This window comes from Sturnus vulgaris, chromosome 4 (genome assembly GCF_052056855.1).
Source record: "Sturnus vulgaris isolate bStuVul1 chromosome 4, bStuVul1.hap1, whole genome shotgun sequence".
Lineage (NCBI taxonomy): Eukaryota > Metazoa > Chordata > Aves > Passeriformes > Sturnidae > Sturnus > Sturnus vulgaris.
The window spans coordinates 16,700,309-16,724,638 of NC_142246.1; the positions used below are offsets into that span (position 1 = coordinate 16,700,309).

General features: G+C 37.0%; 1 protein-coding gene across 8 annotated transcripts in view; it reads right to left on the reverse strand.

Annotated features, from left to right (window-relative positions):
• Positions 1-24,330, reverse strand: part of KCNIP4 (potassium voltage-gated channel interacting protein 4) — a 393,854-nt gene that overhangs the window by 172,021 nt on the left and 197,503 nt on the right. The window contains exon 1 of one of the 8 annotated variants that reach the window (XM_088163215.1): positions 8,025-8,264. The exons of 6 other annotated variants lie outside the window; for them this stretch is intronic. In XM_088163215.1, the coding sequence (XP_088019341.1) occupies positions 8,025-8,124 (100 nt within the window). In that variant the 5' untranslated portion in view covers positions 8,125-8,264. Of the gene's footprint in view, positions 1-8,024; positions 8,265-24,330 lie in introns of those variants that run through there. One more of the 8 variants, XM_014885158.2, reaches the window with a different exon arrangement.

The following is a 24,330-nucleotide window of genomic DNA, read 5'->3' on the forward strand; positions in this document are numbered from 1 at the left end:
AGCTCTATTAATGACATGATATCAAGTATGGGCAAGGCAGGGATATTGTCTTACCTCTGATCTGTCAGAGATCAATTCCGAGTCTTTTGCCCAGTTTCAATATCAATTTCCCAAGGGGATTATTAAAAAATGAAAAAGGTTCTGAAAAGACCCACAAACCTTATTTTGACTCTAGAAGTCAAATTGTACAAGTGCTAAAGTAGTTTTACTTTCTTTCTGAAAGAAAAAAAGTGAAATTCCTAAATATAGATTAGGTTAATCTACAAAGGATTTTGTGATAAATCTTTAGCTTGGGTTTTTATAATGAGATTTACCTTTTAAATTGGAATGCTTTGGGTCTATCAACTTTTGACTCAATCCAAAAATTCTAGCATTCAGAAAGTGAGCTTTTTATAACAATCCTGTAAGACAATAGTAAGGAAACAAATACAAAAAAAATAGTAGCATTTAAAGTAACAGATTATGACCATTTTTACAATAATGACTCAAAGGTGAGCCATGTTCTCATTGAATGGCTCAGCAATCGAGTTGATTGAGAATACTTCCCTTTTTTAATGACTTCTTTATTATTACTAAATTATTAAATCAATTTTGATTGTGAGTGAACTACATTTTATCTCAATTGTCAACCTGCAAAACAACAATTTCAGCATCCTATTCTGCCTTCCATTATACCCCTTTACTCCTGAGAATAATTACTCCTGTCTGCTAACCTGATTCATCTCAGACTACTTATCTAGCCATAAAATTGGCCAGAATGTGAACTCTGAGCTCTGTGATGAGTAAGAGAGAAACGAATGCAATTTAGATTGAGGTTGAATAAATATACCTGATGAACATAGTCATTTTTGTCTGAATGTACTAAAATATAAGAAAACTCAAACTGTGCATAATTCCTTTTATCATCAGCTGCAGGTTACAAATGAAGTAAGGCAGGCCTCTGATGGACCTCCTATCCCTGAGATCTTACTAGGTGTTCAGTAGCAAACCTGATATTTGAAGGTGCAGATACTCTCACTGTCTTGAAAACATAAATTTAAATCTCAGACTTCAAAGGAGGTAACTCAGATGGCATATTAATATAATTTCAAAATTTAACACGTATATCCTCAGGCTAAATAAAATTTGATGCAGTGTGGAAAAAAAAAGTTCTTTCTAATGAAAAAATAGTCAAGGACTTCACTGAGATGATAGATTACTTTCCAAGAGGGCAGACTACATCCTCCTATAGAGAAGAATATGGTCTTATCCTCCAAGGGGTATAATACTCACTGCACTTGAACATTATGGATTATCTGCAGAAATTTTGGCTTTCCAGAAATATCAGGTTCACTAAACAAGATAAATGTCTGCCTACTTTTTAGGTGCAGAATGGAATGTCACCATCAGAGACACTTATGCAGGCAGCATCTTGGTTCTGTTGTTACTAAAAGTTCCTCAAACACAGGCAAGAAGTGAATGTATATATAGATTACTTTTTTCCACCAGCAGAAACTGTCTTTTCTGGTTATCTAGAGACACCCCATCACTCTGTAGAGACGCTTTTAGAAAAAAAAATGCTGAGTATGAGCTTCTAGTACTAAAAGAATAAATCGAATTGTGGGTGTACAAAAGTCTGTTCTGATGCACCTACAGCAGCTGGTGAGTGTTACTCATGTATTATAGTATCATAATGCTTATGTCCAATAAAGGTATTGTCCTTAATGTTCTCAACAACCCACTTCTCTGGTAACACTTTTCCTTTTCTATTTCAGATGTTGAGTTTATTTTCTGTATTAGAATTTGGTTTTAGTAATGAGAGTTAAACTAATAATCACATTTCTTTTGTGTAAAATTATATAGTATTCCCTACAATAACTCACTGATATAACTAGATAAATAAATATCTGATTAATAAACGTGTATTTACCAGACCTACTCTCCTTTTCTTTCATTTTCTCACATCATCAGCAATAGAAAATAGATCTTGTAGTCCACTTTGGATGATTGAAATTTTGTCTGTTTACAGAGAAATATTTTTTTGTCTATTGATCCAATAAAGAAAATGTGCCTGGAGAACCACATATCTCTAGAGATACCACTGGGAAAAATGACTGCAGAAAGGAAAAACAGAGTTGTTGTGTCAGATTAAATCATCTGCCTCATTAGATCTAGGCAGCATTCAGTCTGGCTAAACTGAACTTTCTACCAGGTACTGAACAATTTATCACCAGAGAAATAGGTCAGATAACTAAAGGAAGAACTCTTCTGTGAAAAATAATAAACAAAATAACAATGGCTAAAACACAAGAACTTCTCTAAACCTTAAGAAGATATATAATTATTTGTACGCCAAAAAGACTGACATTCTAAAGCCAAGGAATATTTTATTCAAGGTGAACGAAGGTAAAATCAGTCAGAAACATATCATAAAAGATTAGGAATTCTGTAGGAAGATGCATTAGATAGCCAAAATGTTGCAACTCTGCAATAAAGAGAGAATTTAAAAACTCACTTTTCTTCTGCAGTATAGTATATACATTACCTATAAATGTGAGAGTAAGAGTGAACATATGGAAAAAAAGGGAAATAACCAAATGAATTGACACATTTAAAATTTGCACAGGAAACTAATAATTTTATTTTTGTAATGTTAATTATAATACACTAAGTTGGCAAAAAAGCATTGTATTGATAACTCAGAGTGTAGGATTCTATCCATCTATTTCTTTGGCATCCTTTCAATTACATTATTTATCTACTTCTGTCTCTGCAGATGTAAAGTATTAGACACACACATTATTAGTGAGTGTGACAGTAAGTGTTGAGAAAAGACACTTCAGCAGACACTGACCTGGGAACACCAGGTCTTTTAGCAACAATGGACCAGTCTTCAGAAGATGACTCAGAGATGACAGACTGCTTAAAGCAGGCATCCAACAGCTGAAAGGCAACCATTACAAATTGTCATGGCGAGCAAGCTGTTTTTCTTAACTATTTCTGGTTTTTCTAAGACTGTATCCATAAGTTGGAGCTTCTATTACGAAAAATGGGAAGAGCTTTTCTCTTATTCATTCTGCCCAGTAGTGGCTTGCTGACCAGTCATGCAGGATGCACAGCCTGGTCAGATGTGCACATGCACATAATTCCAAGTAAAGTACTGTACATACTGCTGTCTACAAATGACTTGCTAGTGCTGTTTGAGCTACATATTTAATCAAGCAAAACTTCACTGGAGTTCTGTGTTAAAGATTTCTATCTACTACCCACTCATCCACATATGAGGAGCCATTTCAACAGCTGTTTTGATTCGATTTATCTTGTAACTTATTAAGACATAATCAAACGAATTACTTCTAAGGAACACCTGAAATTATTAGTATTAAAATTTCTATCATATTTTTGTCTTTTGCCCACTGTCAGTTCTGCCTCATCATTGCATGTATTGGTCCAGGTTTGCTTCCATACTTCAGAATTCTATGCATAACTCTCTTTGACATCCAGACAGATTTAAGAAAAGAAAAATGGCATCAAAGCTCCTACGTTTATTACATGCTATTTGGTGGATGAAATGGTAGTCATTATGAATCTTCTGAAATGAGTATCGAGGAAAAGCTTGACAGAGCACTGCAACAAGCTGCTCAGAGAGTTCATGGAGTCTCCTTCACAGGAAGTGCTCAAAGCCTGCCTGGATTGACCCCATGCAACTTGCTCTATGTGAACCTGCTTTAGCAGGGGGTTGGACTGGATGATCCCCAGAGCTACCATTCTGTGATTCTGAGGTATTGCTCCTTGTCCATCCATGAAGAACACTGAGGAGAGACATCTCTGCAGCAGATCATAGCCTGGATGGCAGAACAGCTCCACAGGCTGCTGTAGCTTCAGAGCAACAAGTAACTCCCACTTCATTTCCAGTCATATCCAGTCCTTGACAAAAATTGTTGGAAATATCACAAGTAACTACCTTTGTGTCTGTGGTTTTGCTCTTTTTTTCTAGCTGATGAATGTGAAGTATTTAATAGCCAAGATTACTAAAATGAGATTAGAAACTGCTTTAACATTTTGGAAGAATCAAGTGATTCAGTAATTTAGCTTGATTATTACAATTTTAGCTGTGAAGTTCTACTGCTGCCACTCTCAGGACTCCCAAACAAGGATTTTAGATAGATACCAATAACAGAGATATGGAGCCCACATTTTACAGCAATATATATGGCTACTTCCATACCATTTTTTCTATTAGATGTTCTAATTGCTATAAGAGAATTTCCTAAAAATCAAGGTATTCCTATTGAAATATTTTTCATCAGTCACATAATTCAGATTTTATCTTTGAACCCTATTCCTAATGGTGTAGGTTTCGATACACATCTTGATGAAGAGGGGTCTATTTTTCTGTTTATTTAATTAATAAGTGATTTAGCTTTTGAAAAGGAATCCAGGTTTCCCAAGTAACTTTAGGACAAAGCAATTTAAACTTAGGAATGGGCTGATTTAATAATGCTTCAACCTCACTGTCTCCAACACTTCACCCATAAAAACTGACATTCAAGGAAGATATTTACTAAGAAAATCTCCATTTCTTCTTCAAGTTTGTATGATCCTAATATGTGAAAAGCACAAAGTACTTTACAGAAAAGTACTAGAAATATACTGAAATCCTATAAATCAATATCCTGAGTATGGCATAATCTCAAGACAGTAACCACTTGTACATATCGCTACTCAGCTCTTGTACCTCATTTTACTTAAGAATGACTTCAGACAAAACTTGCCTTACAAGAAGAAATAATTTTAAATTGATACCGAGGAACAAACTTTCCTGATTAGGTATCAAATGCATTACTTTTTACACGTAATAAATTACTGTTTTAAAAAAACTTGTAAAGTTTAGCAAGGAGGACATACCCTAATTCAGGAAGAGTTAAACATTTAACCTAGGGACAAAACTTGTGCAATCCACAACCCATGAGAGCAAATAAATCTATTCTGCTACTCATCATTTTAGGAGCTGTCATACAATATTAAAAACATCTATTTGAAAATACTTTTATAACAACAGTAAAACCACTCAGCAGTTAAAGGCAACTGGGCAAAACCACAGAAAGCATACTGCAATCTAAGTGACTGCAATACATCACAAAATAATATTTAACTGAGAGATAAAGTTGCTGAAACCCACAACCTACTAAAGTGTATAAATCTATTCTGATACTTATCACTTTCATAGCTGGCATACAATATTAAAAACATCTATTTGAAAATACTTTCTTACAACAACAGAATCACTCAGCAGTTGGAGGCAATTGGACAAAACCACAGAAAGCATACTGTTATGTGAGTGAGAGCACAATAACTGTAAGCAAGTATTTAAATTTTTGCTCTGAAATACTTTATTATTTTCAAGAAGAATTATTATCTATTATCTATTAATATCATACACATAATTTACATTGAAGAGTCTGAAGGAAGGAGAATATTTCTTACACATATGGTAGCTATTATGACACTGAACAGAGTGCTCTTGCTTTACATCATTGCATCTGATTCTTCCAAATTAATGTGGTGTTCCACAAAGCTCAGAATCATGACAATCCGGTGTAGGAAAAGTTATCTTCAGGCTTTTTTTACCATGATAGGGATACAATAGGATTCTGAAACCTCAGTCCCCAGCAGAGCTTCACAATGAGTTTTAGCGTCGTGCATTGCGTGCACTGTGTTAGAGATTATTACTGACTCTGATCTCCAGGTAGATATAGGATGTGTCTTATAGTCTGTAAACTATTTAATTGTGGGAAAGAAATAGAAAGGTTTTGTTGGGACATATTAACCTCTGTGAAAAAGAAAGAAGGGATATAACCTACCCAGACTCAAAAAGCTACAAATTTCCTTATAAAACCCAACATTTTCAGAAAGCTGAGACCAACTTCCTCACTGATTTCCAGAAAAGCACATGAATAGTCTGACTATGTTTGTAAAATTTCCTTTTTTTTTACTTTCTACTTACAAACTTCTTTAACATTTGCACAATTTTACAATGCATGTACTTTTCATTCAAGAGTGGAAATGAATAGCCTTGATACTTAGCAACATATTGGTAATTTTTTCAGTTCTCTAGTAAAAGTGTAAAAATATTTTTTTTTGTAATCAGTTCCAATCTTTAAATCACAAGTTTTAGGAAAAAAATAGTGAAGAAATCTGCACAAAAGAAAAAAAATTCTTCAGTCTGTGAAATTTAGCTAAGGCTCATTAACACATACCATTATTTATACTGGTACTTGATTCTCATGTAACATGCCTTTAATGTCATTCATAGAAGTAGAACATCACAGAGGAATGGGGCATATATGTCTTCCTGTGGTTACCTCCAGCTAGCATGCTGGAAACCGGTCCTGCACTATTAAGAAGAAACTTTAAGACTCTGTGCACACACAGACTGTCAGACTTTTGGCCAGTGAGGCAGGCGAAACAGGCAGCTGCACAAGACACTTATTTCTTACAGAAATAATACAACCACTCACAGACATCTTCACTATATTTTGAATTGTCTTGCCATTATCAGCTTCTCCAACCATAGCAACAAGTACAGACAACAATCAAATTATGTATTTTACCAGGGAATCCAAACAGATGTGGCAATCAGACTTGACAGAGCACACCCAAACATGCCAAACCTAAAATGTAAATATAGATTTTTTTTTTCCCCGCAATCTTTGCAGCCTCTAATGCTGGAAATAACTTTTTTTTTTTAAAACATTTATCAGGTTGATATTTCTATTTAAAACTAAACACAGCATAAAAATAAAATAAACATTTAAGGGAATCTCTCTGTTGTCATTTAAACTTGATATAATGTACTCTAACACAAACATAAAATCTTTATAAAAATGCACTTGATCTCTGCAGGGCTTTAAGACCCTGTAGCAAGATTCTAGCAAGTCCACACAAGACAGCAACACAGACAGAGTACCAGCTGAGTAACTTCCTTATTTAAAATCGCTTGAAGGGAAGACTGTGGTTCTTGAAGGGGTTACATAAACAGGAATACTTTAGACGTTTTCACAGGAGAATATTTTGGTTAACCATAATTTTTGTTATGGTTAACACATTACACCATAATTAGTCAACAAAGTTCTCCTTTTCACAGGTGTAAGTATGAACACTGTATTCAAATGCCAGCTTACAGGAAGATTTGAAAATACAATATTCCTTCCTTCAATATTTGAGAAACAGACCACTTCAGACTGTAATCTAATAAAACTCTCATTACATTATCGGCCATGCTGCAAGCAGTGGTTTTTTTTCAGTCTAACTCTTCATATGGTAAGAATAACAGCTTTCTTAGAAACAAGGTAAAAATAATCAATATTCTACTATTCCACATCTAAAAAGCGCATTTAAAATAAAATATTTGTCTTATTTTTAATTTTTACTGCTTTATAAAGAAACAATATTACTAATAGAGGAGGGGATCTGTCTAAGAGAAACAAAGCATCAAGCAATAAAATTTGCACTTGATTGCCCTTAGTGAATGTTCAAGCTGCTTAGTTTAAATCTGAGTATTGTACTTCTTCCTCAAGCACAGCTTAAAATGTCAACAGTAAATTAAACATTCAACAGGTTTTTAAATACTATAAAAGATATATCTTGGATCTTATAACAATTCTAGCAGAGATGATGTTAACATGAATACATTACAAAACAATTTTGATTACAAGACAATTTGAAGGCAGTATGATTGCCTGTAATCATCTTAAAATTTGCTTTTACCCTCCACTACTTTAAATGCGCAGATTTAAAACAGGAATAAGAGATTCAGACTTTAACACCTAAGTTTATACTGGCAGTTTTCTGGAGACCAGTTTATTTTTCCTGCAAAATTAAAGCACCACAACCAACACCCACAACAGACAGGCAGTGATGTGCACGTCGCTCTCGAGGTGATTCGGGTAGTGCCTTACATCCAGTTTACAGGTGCTCCTGCCTCGCTGCAAGAGAATAACCAGAACAGAAAAATGACGAGCCACTGAAAAGCTCTCCCTTACCTTCTAAACCTGCTTCAATCAGCCCAAACTGTTCCAACACTTTTACAAAAAGCACAATCACGATCAACACCGCTATCATTTCAAGCCCTTCCAAGTTCATGGTGAGTTAGGTCATGGTCTGACCACCGCCACTGAGGAAAGTGTTCTTCTGCCTGGCTTTCTTTGCAAAGCCATTAAACTAGGCGCGGAAGGCTCCTGCGAGGGAAGGGGGCGAGTGGGAGGGGAGCGGCCGGGAGCACATCCCGGCTGCCCCAGCAGAGGCCAGGAGAGGCGGGCGGATCAGCTCCGGCCTGCCGGCACTGCCCGGCTGGGCACAGCCCGGCTGGGCACAGCCATGCGGGCAGCGGGCCGGCGGGCGGGACACACCCCGGGATGGCCCGGGAAAGGGCCCCGGGCGAGGCCAGCGCTGCCGGCGGCTCGTCCCGGCGGGGGCCGCGCTCCCGGGCTGGCGGCGGGGCCAGCGGCGCGCTCAGCCGTTGCCGCGGCAACGCGGGGAGCGGGGCCAGCCCCGGAGCGGGACCAGCCGCGGAGCGGGTCGGGGTGACACCGCGGCCCCGGGAAGGGGCGGGACCGGCAGCCGGGGCACGGGTCCCTTCACCGGGACCGGCAGCCGGGGCACGCGTCCCCTTATACGGGGACCGGCAGCCGGGGCACGGGTCCCTTCACAGGGACCGGCAGCCGGGGCACGGGTCCTCTTATACCGGGACCGGCAGCCGGGGCACGGGTCCCTTCACAGGGACCGGCAGCCGGGGCACGGGTCCCTTCACCGGGACCGGCAGCTGGGGCACGGGTCCCCTCACCGCACCCGGCTGTGGCTGGCTCAGCCGGAGCATGTGTCGGTGGGGCACTTGCCAAGTTCTCCGTTAGTTCCTCCGGTTAAAACACCTGCCTCAGTACAGTGACATTCCACCTGTTGCGTGTGGCAAGTAATACACAACATTGTAGATGTAACAGCAAGCTAGGAATACTTTCTCTTTTTTTTTTTTTTTTTTTTTTTTTTTTGTAGTTTGTTGGGGGAGTTGCAGTTTTAAGAGAAAAAAAAAGCTGTCTCAGATTCTTTAAGGATTGTTCTGTGGGCTAATTTGGAAAACAAAAATTGGAAAGACAGATAAAGAATCATAGTCTGAACCATGATTTGGTTTAATTTGGTTTGCTTTGGTTTGCTTTGGAAGGGACCTTAAAGATAACTTACTTCCAGTCCCCTCACCACAGGCAAGGGAGCACCTACCACCAGACCAAATTGTTCAAAGCCCCATCCAACCTGCCTATGAACACTTCCAGGGACAGGGCAAGACAAAGGAGAAGCAAACTATTTTTAAAAATTGTTTCTGACTTCAGTAATATTTTCTAAACAACGTCCTTTCCATGGAAATCATTAACAGTGAAATACAGGAATACTTTCCGCAGGACTGAATTGCTATGTTATGCCACTAACAGCCACTGGCCTATTTGCAACAGTCTGCAGTACTGACATTGTCACATGCAGTGTATTCATGGTTAAGGATTTATTCTTTAAATCCCTTAAAAATTTAGCATCTAAGAAGAAATTTACAATAGAAAAACAGCACCTCTGTCGCAGCAAAAAATGAGCAAGGGAACAATTGCAACAAATTTAATCCTGTCTGGTAGAGCACTGTCCCCCTCATGGTTGAAATCAATTACTGCCAAAGGCTCGGTTTTCTTTCTTTCCTTAGATAAGATTAAAAAAAATTTCATTGTGTTATGTGAGAACTGGCATTGCCTTCTAAGTCCCCCAGGTATACTTGCATTGTAATGGGTGTTGTCATTACTGAAAACATTGGAATGGACTGAGAGTAGTAGCACTAACAGATAGACTATAGGTACCTTTTTTTGTACAGTGGATAGATAAAGCCTTACAGCATAATGTTCACATGTCGCTATTCTATGATTTTTACTCAGGATTGGGCTCCCTGAAGCTGCTTAAACTTTTTCTGTCAGAAAATCTATGTTTCAACACTCCATCCTAAATATTGAATTCATTTCAGTTCTGCAGGCAGCTTTTCCTTGGGAATCTTTGCTTTTATTTGCTGCAAACTTTCTCCTTATGTTCTTTTTTTTTCCCCCTCTCATTCAATCTTTGTTCTAAACAAGGCTAAATGTCTTTTCCCTCTAAGCCATCTTATCAATGGCTGTAAGAAAAGTAGATCCAGCTTTCCTTCAATGTGGAACTAAAATAGACTAATTTATCAGCATCAGGAACATAACATCTGCAATCTTGTATGCCTTTACCCAAAAGGTGGATACAAGTTGTGTTTGGGTACATGCAACATCATCACCTGAAAGGACACACTCCTTTTAATTAATAGCTTTCAGTAATGGTCTTCTGAAAATTTAAAAATGCAAACACTTTTCAAATTATTTTTTTAAGGTACTTTTGTGACAGTTCCACTTACTCAGGGCTGAAAGCAAAAAAGTGGAAAGCAGAGCTTGTGGTGGCAGTGCTGCAAAGCTGGCAGCTGCCATTGCCCTGCAAACTGGAAGCCCATGGCTGGCAGTGACTAGACAAACAAACGTGTCAGGGATCTGCCTCCTCAGGTATCAGCAAACTGAACAGTATTTCCCAGACGTGTAGGTGTACTGAACCTATGGCTGATTGTAACTCTTCTTCCAAGACACAGCAGAGAAATACAGAAGAACTGAAGAATTAGTATGACGGCTGCAGTTTTACAGGTAGATGCCAAAGCACAGTAAGAATGATAATCTCCAGGGAAGGCAAGGTTTTTGCAAGAAAGCTGTGACTAAATTTGTGTTTCTCAAGGGCTGTGAACCCTTTTTTCCTTAATGCCTTTTTTCCCCTTCTTTTTGATATAACTGTAGGTAATCTAATATGCAGTTTAATACATCTTCCCTCATTAAGTCATTGCTTTTGAGAAAAACAAGTTTTTTTATTAAACGTTACAATACCTCGCCTGTAGGAACACAAAACAGCACAGAGCTATCTCTGATATTTACCTTCTTACCTGCTTAAAAATGGACCTGACTCAGTGACATGTAGGGTTACAAACTGCTTGACATTATTTCTCTCTCCAAGTACCTTGCCAAAAAGGTATGATGTGGCATATTGTTTTATTTTATTGCTTTTATATTTTTGCTCTCCATAAAGACCAAAAAAACTCAAATCTTCATTTACCTATACAGTTCTATCAAAACATGACTGGAAGAATGAAGCTAACAATTGAAAGTATTGACACCCTATTTTTTTCTCTTGCCTAACTACAGAAGCCTTAATATATTGTAGAATTAAACTTTAAAAAGTTGTACAAATAGGAATGCAGGAAATAGGAATAGGAGGAAAGATATTAAATCATAAATTACACACTATATAGGTGTTTTATACACAAGAGCATGAAGGCTTATTTTTCTTATGTGTAACTGCAAATTAAAGGTTTCAGTCTTAAAGTATTATAAATACTGTCTCCTTTCTATCAAAACATTTTGCAGCATTATATTTTACTGTGAGAGTAAATATATTAAATTGAAGTCACTGGTTGTATTTTCAGCTAGGAACATATCTAAATGGTCACTTCTCATCTTGTGATGGAGCTATAAACCACAACACAATGACTCCATTTACTTTTCTATGACTAAGATCCTTGATACCATTAATCTGAACTGCTATTGCTTAATGCTATATATCATGAAATGTTAATGTTAAAAAAAGACCCAATCCATTTAGACTGAAAAGTGATGAGTTGGTCCCAGTAATGGTTATATTTCTTCCTTACACTTCATTTTCTTACACTCTTATGTTCATTTGGATGCTGGTAAGCCACTACCAGATTTTAAACACGGCTTCCAGGAGGACAATCACTAACCTCTGGCATTCCTTACCACCTCTCAAAATAGTTTATGGGAGTCTGACCTGCAGAAGTCAAAATCCATTGGATTTTTTTTAAAACATAAAAGATTAGTGATCAGAGATAAACTTGATGGCTTTGGATAAAGCAATGGGGGCTGTGCATATGCAATACCAGATTTGGCAAAGCCTATCACTAGTGGAGGAAAGTTAATGATAGAGTTAATTGTCAGAGCTGAGTGCAGAAGTCAATGCACTGCAAGGGAAACATGAAATGGAATAATACCAGTGGGAATCCCATGCCACATATAAAGTCTGAGAACAAAACCTCTAATAGAAGATACAATTTCTTGATTTTGGTCAGGAAAAACTTAAATAATACTTTCATTTAATGGTAAAAATCATGATTTAAAGCCAGAGCAATCTAATGATTGCTTTATAAGCAATGTCACTCCAACTTATTACAAAGATCAATATTTTTTCCTATTTTTAATAAGGTTTGAATAAATATTCCAACATCCAATAATATCATTAGAATATGTATTCCATGTAGATATTTAAAAGAAGTTAGTATTTTTTTTAATCTTAAAAGGGGAAAACCCACTCTCTCTTTCCAAAAAAAGAAAATGGGCTAGAAAATCTTAATGTTTCATAAATTCAAATACTTTATTATTTTAGCAGCAAGCTGTTATTACACTGTAGTCTCCCTTTTTCTCAGTCTTAAATTTACTACTAGCAATATAAATTAAGAGAATGAACTAAGACATTATTTTTAAAAATAAATAAATAAAACCTAGTAAATCTTCCAGCTCATCAAATCACTGAGGAAACCAGAAAAAAAAAGATACCAACTTGTCTCTCTTAGTTTAAGACTTTTTCTTATTAATTATTTAATGAATCTGAAAAAAGTGACAAAATGCTATGATGCATTCAGCCACTCTAAATGTTAACTCTGATAAGGGCCAACACTTTGCAACTTTCCATATTGACATTAAGTCATCATGACTTCCATAGTTTTCCCAGATTAGACACAGGTAAAAAAGATCACAGCAATCTAACATCACAGTGCCTTATTTCTACCTTTTCACAACTTAGTTATCTAAGTTTACATCCAATGTTTTTCTGCTGTCACAATGCAAGGAGCTGCCACAGTTGAGTTTTGATGATGCTTATGTCATGTCAGAAGACTGCTTCCCTGTCCAACACAGGAAGCCATAGCTACTGATATGCCCCTAAACCAGCAGTTCAGACCCATGGCAGCAGGCAGCAATAATTCCATGGGCTGGCATGGAGCTTGTATCTCATGCAAATTGTCTCCCATGGTGTGAGCAGGGTAGGGAATTACATAGTCATGAAGCAGAAGTTCTGTCTTTTCACACTGGGTGCATAGTTAGATAGCAATACATAAATCCTGTGCTTTTACAGAACTGATTTAAATAGAAAAAATTATGCACGACATTACTCATAAGCAGGCTTTTCAAAGACTGACAGAAAACATCCTTACATGCCAACTGAGATGTAATTCCAGTTGAAAAGTATACCTGAAGATCTGGATAATATCATAACATCACTCCAGTTTTGGGTTGCTGTAAATGTCAGAAGCAGCACAAAATCTGTCAATATATCACTTGTTCTTTATTATCTTCTGAATTTTATGTGTGTATTCTGGAGCCCTTAAAATGGAATTATGTTTCAAGTTTATCCTTTTCCAGGCAGTGAAAATATGGCTCCCTGAATCTGGTAGTGTATATTTCTGGAAACCATAACACTAACTGTGACCATGAACGGTGTCATTGGAATGCAGAAATTTTCTCATCACATACCATTCTGATAACTCCAACTTTGCTACAGGTCCTTAAACCTCATTAAAAAGAAAAAACTTCAAAAATTTTCAATGCCTTAAAAATGTCAGGCAACTGTATTTTAAAGCTCTCTGTGGAAACTGAACATGAAAAATATCTAGCTGTTGTAATTCCACAGTTCCACTGTTTCTTGTCCTACTTCTTTATTAGCAAGGAATTTTCTTCTAAGAAACTTAATAATTTTTCAAGTGTTTTCACTTGAGGGAACATACTGATCGTTTTCAAAACCACAGAAAAATTCCTAGACTTTCAAAGTCACATAGAATTACAGGAGTGTTACCAGTTGGTGTTTGTAAAACTCTTGTGCATCTTCCACAATGAAGAACTAATGTGGGCAGCTTAATTTTGATTTTTGAGATAGTCACAGAATGTCAAGTGATGATGCTTTGATTTGATTTCTCTGAATCTCAGTGCCACACACAGCTGTGGGACACCACAAGTGGTAGCAGGGCTCCAGGAGCTTATTTCACCATGGTTCATCAGGCCTGTTTGGTACACGACCCACACCTCCATTACATTTAAGAGATTGTGTTTTTCTGCCAAGGTGTAAGCGTGTGAGTTAACACTCATGACACAAGTAGTTTCCTTGAAAGATTCCTAGATATCAGTCCTGCAGTCTTTTAACCTGGGTATCACCTCTTACTTGTTTCACCCTTTCTACTTAAAAATCCAGTGTCTATTTAATGCCTTCAGAGCAACAGCTCTAAGATTCACTGTTTCTTCCCTGTCTAGCAGCTAAATCATTAATGGAGACTTCATGGGTTTGCTCCTCAGCTATTGTGACCTTCTCTTTTGTCTTTGTTAAGTGCTGTCTTGCTCTCTTTATCCACTCAGGATACTGCCAAAAAATTCATCTTTCTTGCTTACCACTCCAACTATTTCAGTCTTCCCTTTACATTTCTAATGGATCCATTTAATCACATGCAAAATATCTGCTATCACCTTCAAGGCCAGTCCTAACATACTACTGCCATACCTAGTTACTGTTCACTTTTAGAAAATATTGAGCTTTAATCCACCCAAGCAATCACTTATTCCTAAATTATACCTTTTTCATAAGAAGTGTTGCTGGCTTTATTATAGCCCCTTAATATTCTGAAATATTATTATAACTGCATGTGGATGCTGACATTTTTGAAGCCACGGCTATGGACAGAGGGTGAGAAATTAATGAGACAATGTGGTAGTTTTCATCCAGATAGCAAAGGGAGAAGACACATCTTAAATAATTAGAAATATCATTAATAATTAGAAATACATTCTGTGGTTTGCTACCTCTTTTTCTACAGATTATTGGAGAACTGTCAGGCTTTCTGCAGACTTTAGCTGTGAACATTGTATTATGTTTACTTTATCACAAATATGATTAGGAAATTTATATGTAGCCTCAAAATACAGACTGACAGAAGAGTTCCTCCAATGCAGCTGATGCAGCATGTGGATGTTCTCCAGACTTTTTCCTCCTAATCCCTTGTTGGTTCATTAGCAGCTCACTGCAGACAACAAGAGACTTATGCCAATCAACAGTAAAAGTCCCAGGAAAGCCTAGCTCATATGCCCACGGAAAACAACTTCAGAGTTTGGAGAAAAACAGCATTTTTCATAGTTCTGCTTTAAAAAACCCAGAGAACCACAAAACAGGACAGAACCAACAAGCTAGGGAAATCTGAAGCCAATGTCTATAGAACCCTTCAGCCTAACTTAAGCCCTAGAGTGCTGTTAGTCCAAAGAGCAATCTCCTACTTTGCCCAGAAGTTTTTATTAAGACAAATGACAGAACAAAAGACTGACACATTCTTTTTGTTTGTTTGTTTTTCAGACTGGTTCTACAAAGCCAACCAACATATATTAAATAAATAAGGCAAGCTGACAGATGTACTCAGTTTCCAATTCCAATTTCCCTATTACCTACTTGGAGCAGTATGAAGGAGGCAAACAATTTTCTTCCTAACAATTTGACAGTCTTTAAATTTCTTTCCTGCAGATCTCTACCATGTATAAATCTGATACAGAGAAATCCACATACCTAAGCAAAGCTCTTTTTAGGTTCAGTCTCAATTTTGCTAGGAGTTTTGGTTTGGGAGGAGGGTCATGCTAAGCCATCTTATTACGGACACTTCATGAAGGGTGCATTAGGGTGCCTGAACAATCATGGGGGATTGCACCATTTTTCTCGTGGTCAACAAACCCCTTACAAATAACTACACCTGTTGGATCAATTGGTTTTTGAGCTTTGTGTGCTTTCTGGCACTGACCCCCTGGAGAGCAGTGCTTTTGACCTGAGGCCTTGAAGACGGCTTCTAAATATGAGTGATGAAGTTAAAATCACGAGTGTGTAGTGAATTAGAAGTGTGTGCTTTCACACGGTGATGGGTTTTAAATTTGAGGTTTTCATAGCATAGTAATAGGTCTGGAACAAGATGGAGGATTTTGGGTGTTGTCTCTTTCGGTGTTCATATTTCTTCTTCTTCCTTCTTCATGGTTTTCAGGTAGTAGTTTCTGGTTGGTCAGTCAGTGTCACACTAAAGATCATGGAAATCTAGTTTTTGGGTCAAAAGCATAAATAATACAGGTGTTATTTCTCTATTGGACTGTTTAGCTTTAAGAAACCTTATAGCAACTGCATCTTTCGCCATTTTTCCTCACTTCTAGCAGGTAGCTAGAAGTGCTGTTGAACACTCTGTACTTTCTGATAAAATTTAATAAACAACCAAGCCCGAGCATGAGAAAATACGTTTCTATCATGTTTTTGTTAATCCTAGCTCTAAGTGAAAACAAACAAGACTGAAACAAACCACTAATTAAGTGATGCAAAACTCCCGCACCGCTGTTACACATACCGACCTTATATTTAATAGTATTCTTTACCTCATCAATAGTCCATGACTAGGAACGATTGTTTTAAACCATCTGGCCAGGATAGATGGATGGCTTTTAAGTGAATAGAAACACACCCTTGGGTGAGCAGTCTCAGCAGACAGCCCAAACTACATCAGTTGCATGTGTGGTCTTTACAGCACACATTTGAAGAACATTAGTGCAACAATCCAGAAAGACATAAAGCACTGACATTTTTTAATTAAATGAACAGAAGATTTCTGTGCAATGAGCACCAGGACCTGGAGACTTTCAATATTGCTAAACTCAGCAGAAATATTCTTAAATTAATAGGCAGGGAATTCTTGTTATTTAAATTATTTTCCCCTTGTCTGTCTTTATGCAATATAAGTGCTTCTATCACCACTTCCTTCCTCATTATTGCACTGTTTGGTTTCCAGGGAATATTTTTCTTTATGAAGTGGTAATTTGCATATAAAAATATGTATTATTACAGATTCATAATTCTATTGATTCTTTAGTCTTCATCTCTTTAGTCCTCTGTTCTGTTTGAAAAGCTACTTTTATTTAAATTCATATTTGCTGCACTGAAAAGATTAGGTCTTGATTTAAGCCTTCTCCACTTCAGTCTGTAAGGCGAATGTGTTTATGTGTGAGCCAATAATCTTCCGAAGTGGTGTGAAAATTTCTGGAGGAAAGAGAGACCCGGTGGAGACACAAAGAACAAACAAGACACTGAAATTTATTTACATATTAATTTTAAAATGCATCAAGAGACTGTTTCATTTTAATCTCTCACAAGAATTTCTATAAAAGGCCAGGTAATACTTCCTTTGTTTTTATATTCACTAGCAATATATCATGAGGAGAACTTTGAATGTTCCAGGGAGTTCAGGAATGTAAACCAATATGAAATACAACATGTAATGCACCTCATTTGTCAAACGAACAAAAAACATTAGTGGGACACATGCAAAGCTTCCCTACAGTTAGGTATTTATTTCTTTTGCTTTCTCTGAATATCATTGGTTATTTACAGATGGTCAATCCCCACTGAGTAAAAGAGACCACATTTTCTCCTCATCTATTGAAAACATATAAGGGCTTACTCAAGTAGCAAGGTGGTGTGCACCTTAAGGACAGGCATCAGAGGATGCATGAGGTGCATCTTGGCCCAGCAGAAATCTTTCATGCAGCTATATATCAGTTTACATGACAGAGAAAAGATTAATTTCCACAGGCTGTCAGGTGATTAAAATATTTGTCAGAGTAAAACAAACAAAATTGATTGCTTCTCTTCACATGGAAGGTTTAAAAATGTAATTGAAACAAGTAGATGGTGTCTGTGTTCTCTGTCTAGAAAAGTACTAATGCTAAAATTGTGCTTGATAGGTTAAAACCAAAATGATTTAAAGACTTCTAGACCAATATTTTGAGATCACCTGCAAACTAAGCAGCAGGAAAGGAAGAGCAGTATGGAGAACGGAAAAGAGATTCTGAAACACTTTATTTTCCTCAAGCTGGGAACCAGACAAAATTGAAATGGCATCCTTAGACTGCAACACAGAAATTAATTTTAGAATGTAAATTAGATTCACCCATGAATATAGTCTTATCAGAGGACAGGAGAACTGTGAAATGAAATATATACATACAACATGGTAGTGGCTGGAGGTAACAGACATACGTGTCTTCTATTTCCTTTGCATTATCTGTATGCTCCTCCTTTTTAATTAGGTTGGGTTTTCTTCCCTCTGACCTATTTGCAGTGTTTTGCATCAGAAGAGAAAACCTGAGCTCAGTATTCAAAGCAAACAGCAGGGTCTGACAAAGGAAACCCTTGGGAGCAGAGGAACTTGTCAGTAGAAAACTTTTCCACAGAAATGCAAGGCAGCAACAGTGATGGCTGGAGGCAGAGTCCCCAACTTCTTTTCAGTCTTGCTGTATATGAGGAAGGCAGACCATAGAAAGATAGCAAGAGTTTGTTTCTGTTTCCCGGTATCCACCTGCCTCCACAATATAGGCTACACGACTTCCTCAGGGAAAGTAGGACCCCCACAGCATCCAACTGTGTATATTCCACCTCGCAGGAGTAGAACCAGACTCAGGATATTTTCCATGGTCTTGCCTCTAGAAATGTTACAAACCTAAAGCCATGACTTTTTTATGCCTGTTTTGAAATCTACCTGACATGGTATGTTTACTTACTGTATTTAATTTCTGGTGGAGTTTCAGGTCTCCAGTTTTGGAGAAGTATTTTCATCTCATTCCTTGCAGAACTTTTCATTTAAGTATAATTTTTCTTGATGGTCTTTGGCTTTTTTGTGTCCTTGCAGTATTTCCTGCTGTCATTTCCAATCACTAACAGTACATGTAATTCTATAGCTTTCTCTTTTGATCAAAGTTCTTGTTGCTGTTGTTTGTCCCAAGCACTAATAATTTGAAACAGGAGCAACAAATTACAAGGAATTTTTTTCTTTTTCCAGGTTCTATTCTGATCTGTTACTACATTAGAGACTACCTTGCAGTTGAGCCACAGATCACTGTTATGTGTCAAATGAGTGATCTCAGACCAGTTCTTTATCTATGTCACCAGGTATCCATTTAAGCCACCTCTTCCCATCTCACATCTCATTGTGAAAGTGAAATATTCATGTAATCTTTTCTATATTGCCAAACCATGGGTGGATCAGAAATAATGGTATTCAGAAATACTGGTACAGTAAAACAAAACATCCTCTTTGAATTTATCAAAATACAGAAATATACATTTACTCTTTAGTGAATAACATATTAGTATGAAATGCATGTGATCCTCTACCCATTCAGTATTGGGATTCTGTTCTACTGTCTATGCTCTACTACAGTTGCATGTATCATCCTCAATACATGACCTGTGACACCTTAACTAACATCTTTGCTGTGCCTTTCTACCATGACCTATTTTAAGAGTTCTGTCATTTCTACATAGGGACATATAATATGGTGGTTTTGACTACAGGAAAAATTGAAGTTCCAGCATAGGCTTTTTTCACAGATCCATGTATATCCAAGGTATTCTTACAATATGTTAGCTAAGACTAGAAAGAACAGGATAAAACACTTCTAACAAGAAAGCCCAGGATGTAGTTTTTTTGCTTAACAATAGATTTAACCCACCTGCCAACCTCTGTAAACATAAAGGAGTAACTTGTCTGATAAATGGAGGGAAAATACCAAGGAAGTGTTTGATGAAATATTCAGAAAGAATCCAGAATTACTTTTAAAACTATGTTATAGTCCCTATAACTGCTAAGCCATGAATCATAGTTACAAAAGTCTGTGGAGTCTTGGAGTATGAGCTAAATATTTATGTCTGTTCTAACAACATTAAGTTTGTGATGTCAGAGTAATGCTGATCCTTCTCCTCATGAGATGTTAATTAATGTACTTAATAGTTGCTTAATATTAATGGCTTTCAAAAGTCATCACTATTAGGCATTTCAGAGATTCTCATTTTAAAAAACGGACAGTAAAGGGACAAAACTTTTGTCATATTACAACCCAATAATTGACAAAGTATGAAAACATTCAAGACAGGCCTACAATTAAAGATGTTCTGCAGACAGGGAAGGTGTCATGAGTAACCCAAAATGCCACTGCATTCCATATCTATCTGTGCTCAAAATTGTTACAGTCTCTTTAGGACTGGTAACGGGAACAGAGTGGTACCGCAGGTGCTTTAAAGTCTGCTTGGGCCAGCAGCTCCTGCCCTTCTGCCCCGAGGTTTTTACCTCACTGGCCTCTTGGTCTTTGCTTAGGCAGAGTTATCTGGCCACATGGTTTGGCTCTTGGTTTCTTGCTATAAGGCCAAGGCAGTGCAGGCAGAGGCTTTTCCTTTTTGGGTTCTCTTTTCGTTGGTTTCTTCCCACTTGGAGGGACCGCAGTTCTCGGGTTTGAGCTGCTTGCGCCATTGCTCCGGGAGAGGAGACTGGAGCTGCCCCAGCACAGCCCTGCCTTGCCTGCTCCTGCTGTCTCCTGCCACAAGGACAGCGAATTCCTTCTGTCCTGGGAGTCTGCCAGATTCAGTGGTTTTGTATCTGGTGGTTATCTCTTGACTGTTGCTGTTCCTTATATTAGTAAGCTGTTATTTTTTCACTGACATCTGCTTGTTTTTGTTCCTTTTTGGTGGAAAGAAATTTGTTGAACCTATAAAGAGAGGCAATTCAGTCCAGAGTTCTCCTTTGAATTGTCTTAAACTAAGACAGAAGATTATCAGACTGTCGTTGGTTTGGTTTTTTTCATTCATATGGGGAGAATTTTCAATGATCCAGAATAAATTCTGAGACATTTTGAAAAACTGCATGATTTGCAGAGTTGTTCCTCATTCTGACTTACGCTGGTGAAACTTATTCTGTGCATGAAGCTTTGAATCTGTCCTATTCCCAAATCACTACTTCGTATTGTTTCAAAAGTAGTGGAAGTGTCACACTAAAGATTTAATATAATAATTATCTACAGCTAGAGCCATATTTTAGCAATCACTATCAGAGGTGCTGCTGAGAGTTAAATTCATACAGAACTTACACTTCAAGTTCCAAAAACACAATCACTGAAGCTGAATGAAACCATAGAAAACATGGCCTATACAAGACAACAATAACACACCCTCCCATGTTTGCCTTTGATATAGAAAACTTAAAATATAGCTAGCAAAAAAATGTTCTGAGGGAAACATCAATTAAAATAAATTTTTAAAAAATCAAAGAATTTTTTTCAAAGAAAGGAGACCCAGTTGTACAATTTTAAGGGATCTCAGAAATCTACCTTGTCCAGTCCCTTGCCTTGCAATTTACTGATTTTTTAATTAAAAAAAAACCCCAAAAAACAAAAAACCAAAATTATAAAAATTAAAGCACACACCCCTGAACTCTAATACTTTATCACTCTCTAGAAGCTGAACTCACCCCCAACCCACTGTTTTCTACAATTTGATCCAACTTAATTCTTGTCTATGTGTACATCTCTGTAAACCAGTTCCTCATGGAAGCAGATCTGGGGTTAAAAATTTAAACTGAAGCTACTAGAATTCTTTGAGGCAGGCACTTAATTTTCATATTTTCATACTATCCTACTTATGATGCTCTGGTACATTTATATTTTTTTAACAAGAAAACTGAAAACCTAAGATGTTCTTGTTATTTTTAAAACAGTTTTTCAAAAATGGAAAACAAGACAAACAAAAAAGGGTTTGGGAAATGCATTTTACTAACACAAAAACATAGAATTTCAGAACCATCCAGAATAAATTCTAAATTATTCCACAGCTGTGGGAAACTTAACTTTCATTCACACTGACTACTGCCTACTTTGCTTTTATAATGTACTCTTTCTTCATTTCAGTTAAGAGCTTCCCTAGGCATTGACTGTATTCTTACATATATTCAGAATGTTATTCCAGGTGTATGATATCCTAACTGATAAATGTTAATAAAATAAAATATCTAAGCTTTATATTTAAGAGAAACATCTGGTGGGCATATGATTCTATTTAATTGGGAAGCCATTGAATGCCACTTTTTCTATAAACTCATTTGGCTCCTCAAATTCAGATCAGCTTCAGCCAGAAAAATTATCCGAGGTGTACAGTGTTTAATGGAGGTCAGCATGTATCCCAGAGTCATTGCACTGGGAAAGAAAGTCCTGTCAGAAACCTTGCAAATACCAAGAATGTCTGCACAATGGTTTTGTTTTTCAAGCACTGCACCAACTGAAAGATAAATGAAGTTAGATGTAGCCATAGAGTGTCTGACTTGCTAAAACAATTATATTTTTTAATAAATATAAATTTATATTGTTAAGACAAGGCAGTGCTTGCTGTATGAAACAAATTTAACATTGATATGCCAATTTTGGCTGGACAGCCAACTTATTCTGTAATAAATTTTTAAGACAAGATCTATTTCAGGGAATTTTGATCAGAAATATATATTTCTGACCTGATGAACTCTTTTGGAGAAATGCTTTATCCCAGCAGATAAACTTCTTTGTACATAGGGAGCAGCTACCAATATTCAATATATAAATTATTCTGTTCTTTAATGTGTTGATACTTTGGCAGAGATGAACCCTAAATAACTGTCTCATTGCATGGTAACAGTTCATGTGGCTGCCTTTCAATTCTATGTAATTTACTGAACACTAGAGAGCTTAATTACAAGGTTCAGGATAAATTAAATGAAAATCAAGTGAAAATGAAGCATGGGTCATCCATGAGCAGAATTCAATGACACTGGAAAGCAGAATAGCATCTGTTACAGGATCCAAAAAGACAGATGGATTTCCAGTGCATCTGTTTCTAGAAAATAAAATGGTTTGGCTGAGGTTTGGCTGTGTTTTGTTTGAAAATAAGAAAGATGTCCTAATAAATTGGGCTAAAACTCATCTGGACACACTTTTGCTTCTGCCTTAGTGTAGACACAATCCCCTTTGGAGTAGGTGAAAGAATGAGAAAGCATGAGATTTCACAGAGATGAGAGGAATAATCTGTGAGATAATGTCTCTCTTCTAATTGAAGGAACTCAGTAAACAAACCAAACAATCAAAAAAGCAAAATCCCCATGCAATCTGCAACACAATCAAGCAACAAGATCTACATAAGTCACTGGTCCCAAAGGTACTGGACCTAATTTGCTATTGATTTGTCATATACAGTCTCTTACAAAAGTACAAAATGGATGTAAAATGCTACCAGCTTAAAATGCTACATGGCATTTATTTAGTATTGGAGTATTAAAGAGCATCTGGCACACTTGTATTTAGCATTTGACATGATTGTGCCAGCATTAGAAAGGTGAACAGGGTCAGCTGGAGACTGCAAAGCAAGACTTCTGGTTTTTTTATTGGAAATTTTCTCTGTGAAGCACTTGTATTGGTGGAGCCTGAACATAGGGAACTGCATAGCCTTGTTACAATTACTACGAATTTCTGTGCAACAAGAAATTGCGTACTGATGCGAACTGATGCAAGGCCCAGCTGAGTATTAAGTTGTCTCCACTTACTAACTCATTAATAATTTATGTCTTAACTTACACAGGGGACAGCTATACTTTTAACCTACTCTCACAGCTTGTGGAATGAGGGGAGAGAGAGGATTCCCAGCCACTAGAATCTGCATGGGGCAGCAGAGACACAATGGAAAGTCTGCTTGCCATAACTGTTTGTTTTTTTTCTGCAGGAACAGCTAAACAAGGAGCTTGCTTTAAAGGAAAAGCTTTTAGTAATTCTGAAAAAGACACCTTGTATTCTGGATAACTAGACAAATTAAAAGTTTATCTTACTAAAATATGACTCAGTTCTTTAAAAAAATCACAAACATCATACCCCTCCACCCCCCAGACTCCCCAAAAAACAACTTTTATTGAAACCCAGTGCCTTAATTAGGCTGTGATGTTTGATGGGCCAGACAATATCAAATAAAGGATACACACAACAAAATTCAGCTCAATATTTCTACCTGCTTTTACACAGACTGATGGAGAGCCTTAGACTGTCATTACCTTTTTAAAAATAGAAGGCACATGAATAGGCATGCACTTCAGGTTTTTTAGAGAAATGAGTCACAGCTTTTCAATTATGTTTCTTTTCTTGCATCCTTTATTTTCAATTTAAGAAAAATACATTATTTGTAAATCCTATTGCATCCTTTTCAAAATCCTGTGAACATAGTTAATCTCACCTCATGTGATTGGGATAACAGCAATAATAGCACTAGGCCTCATTGTTACTGTGGTTTATTGAAGCAGATAAT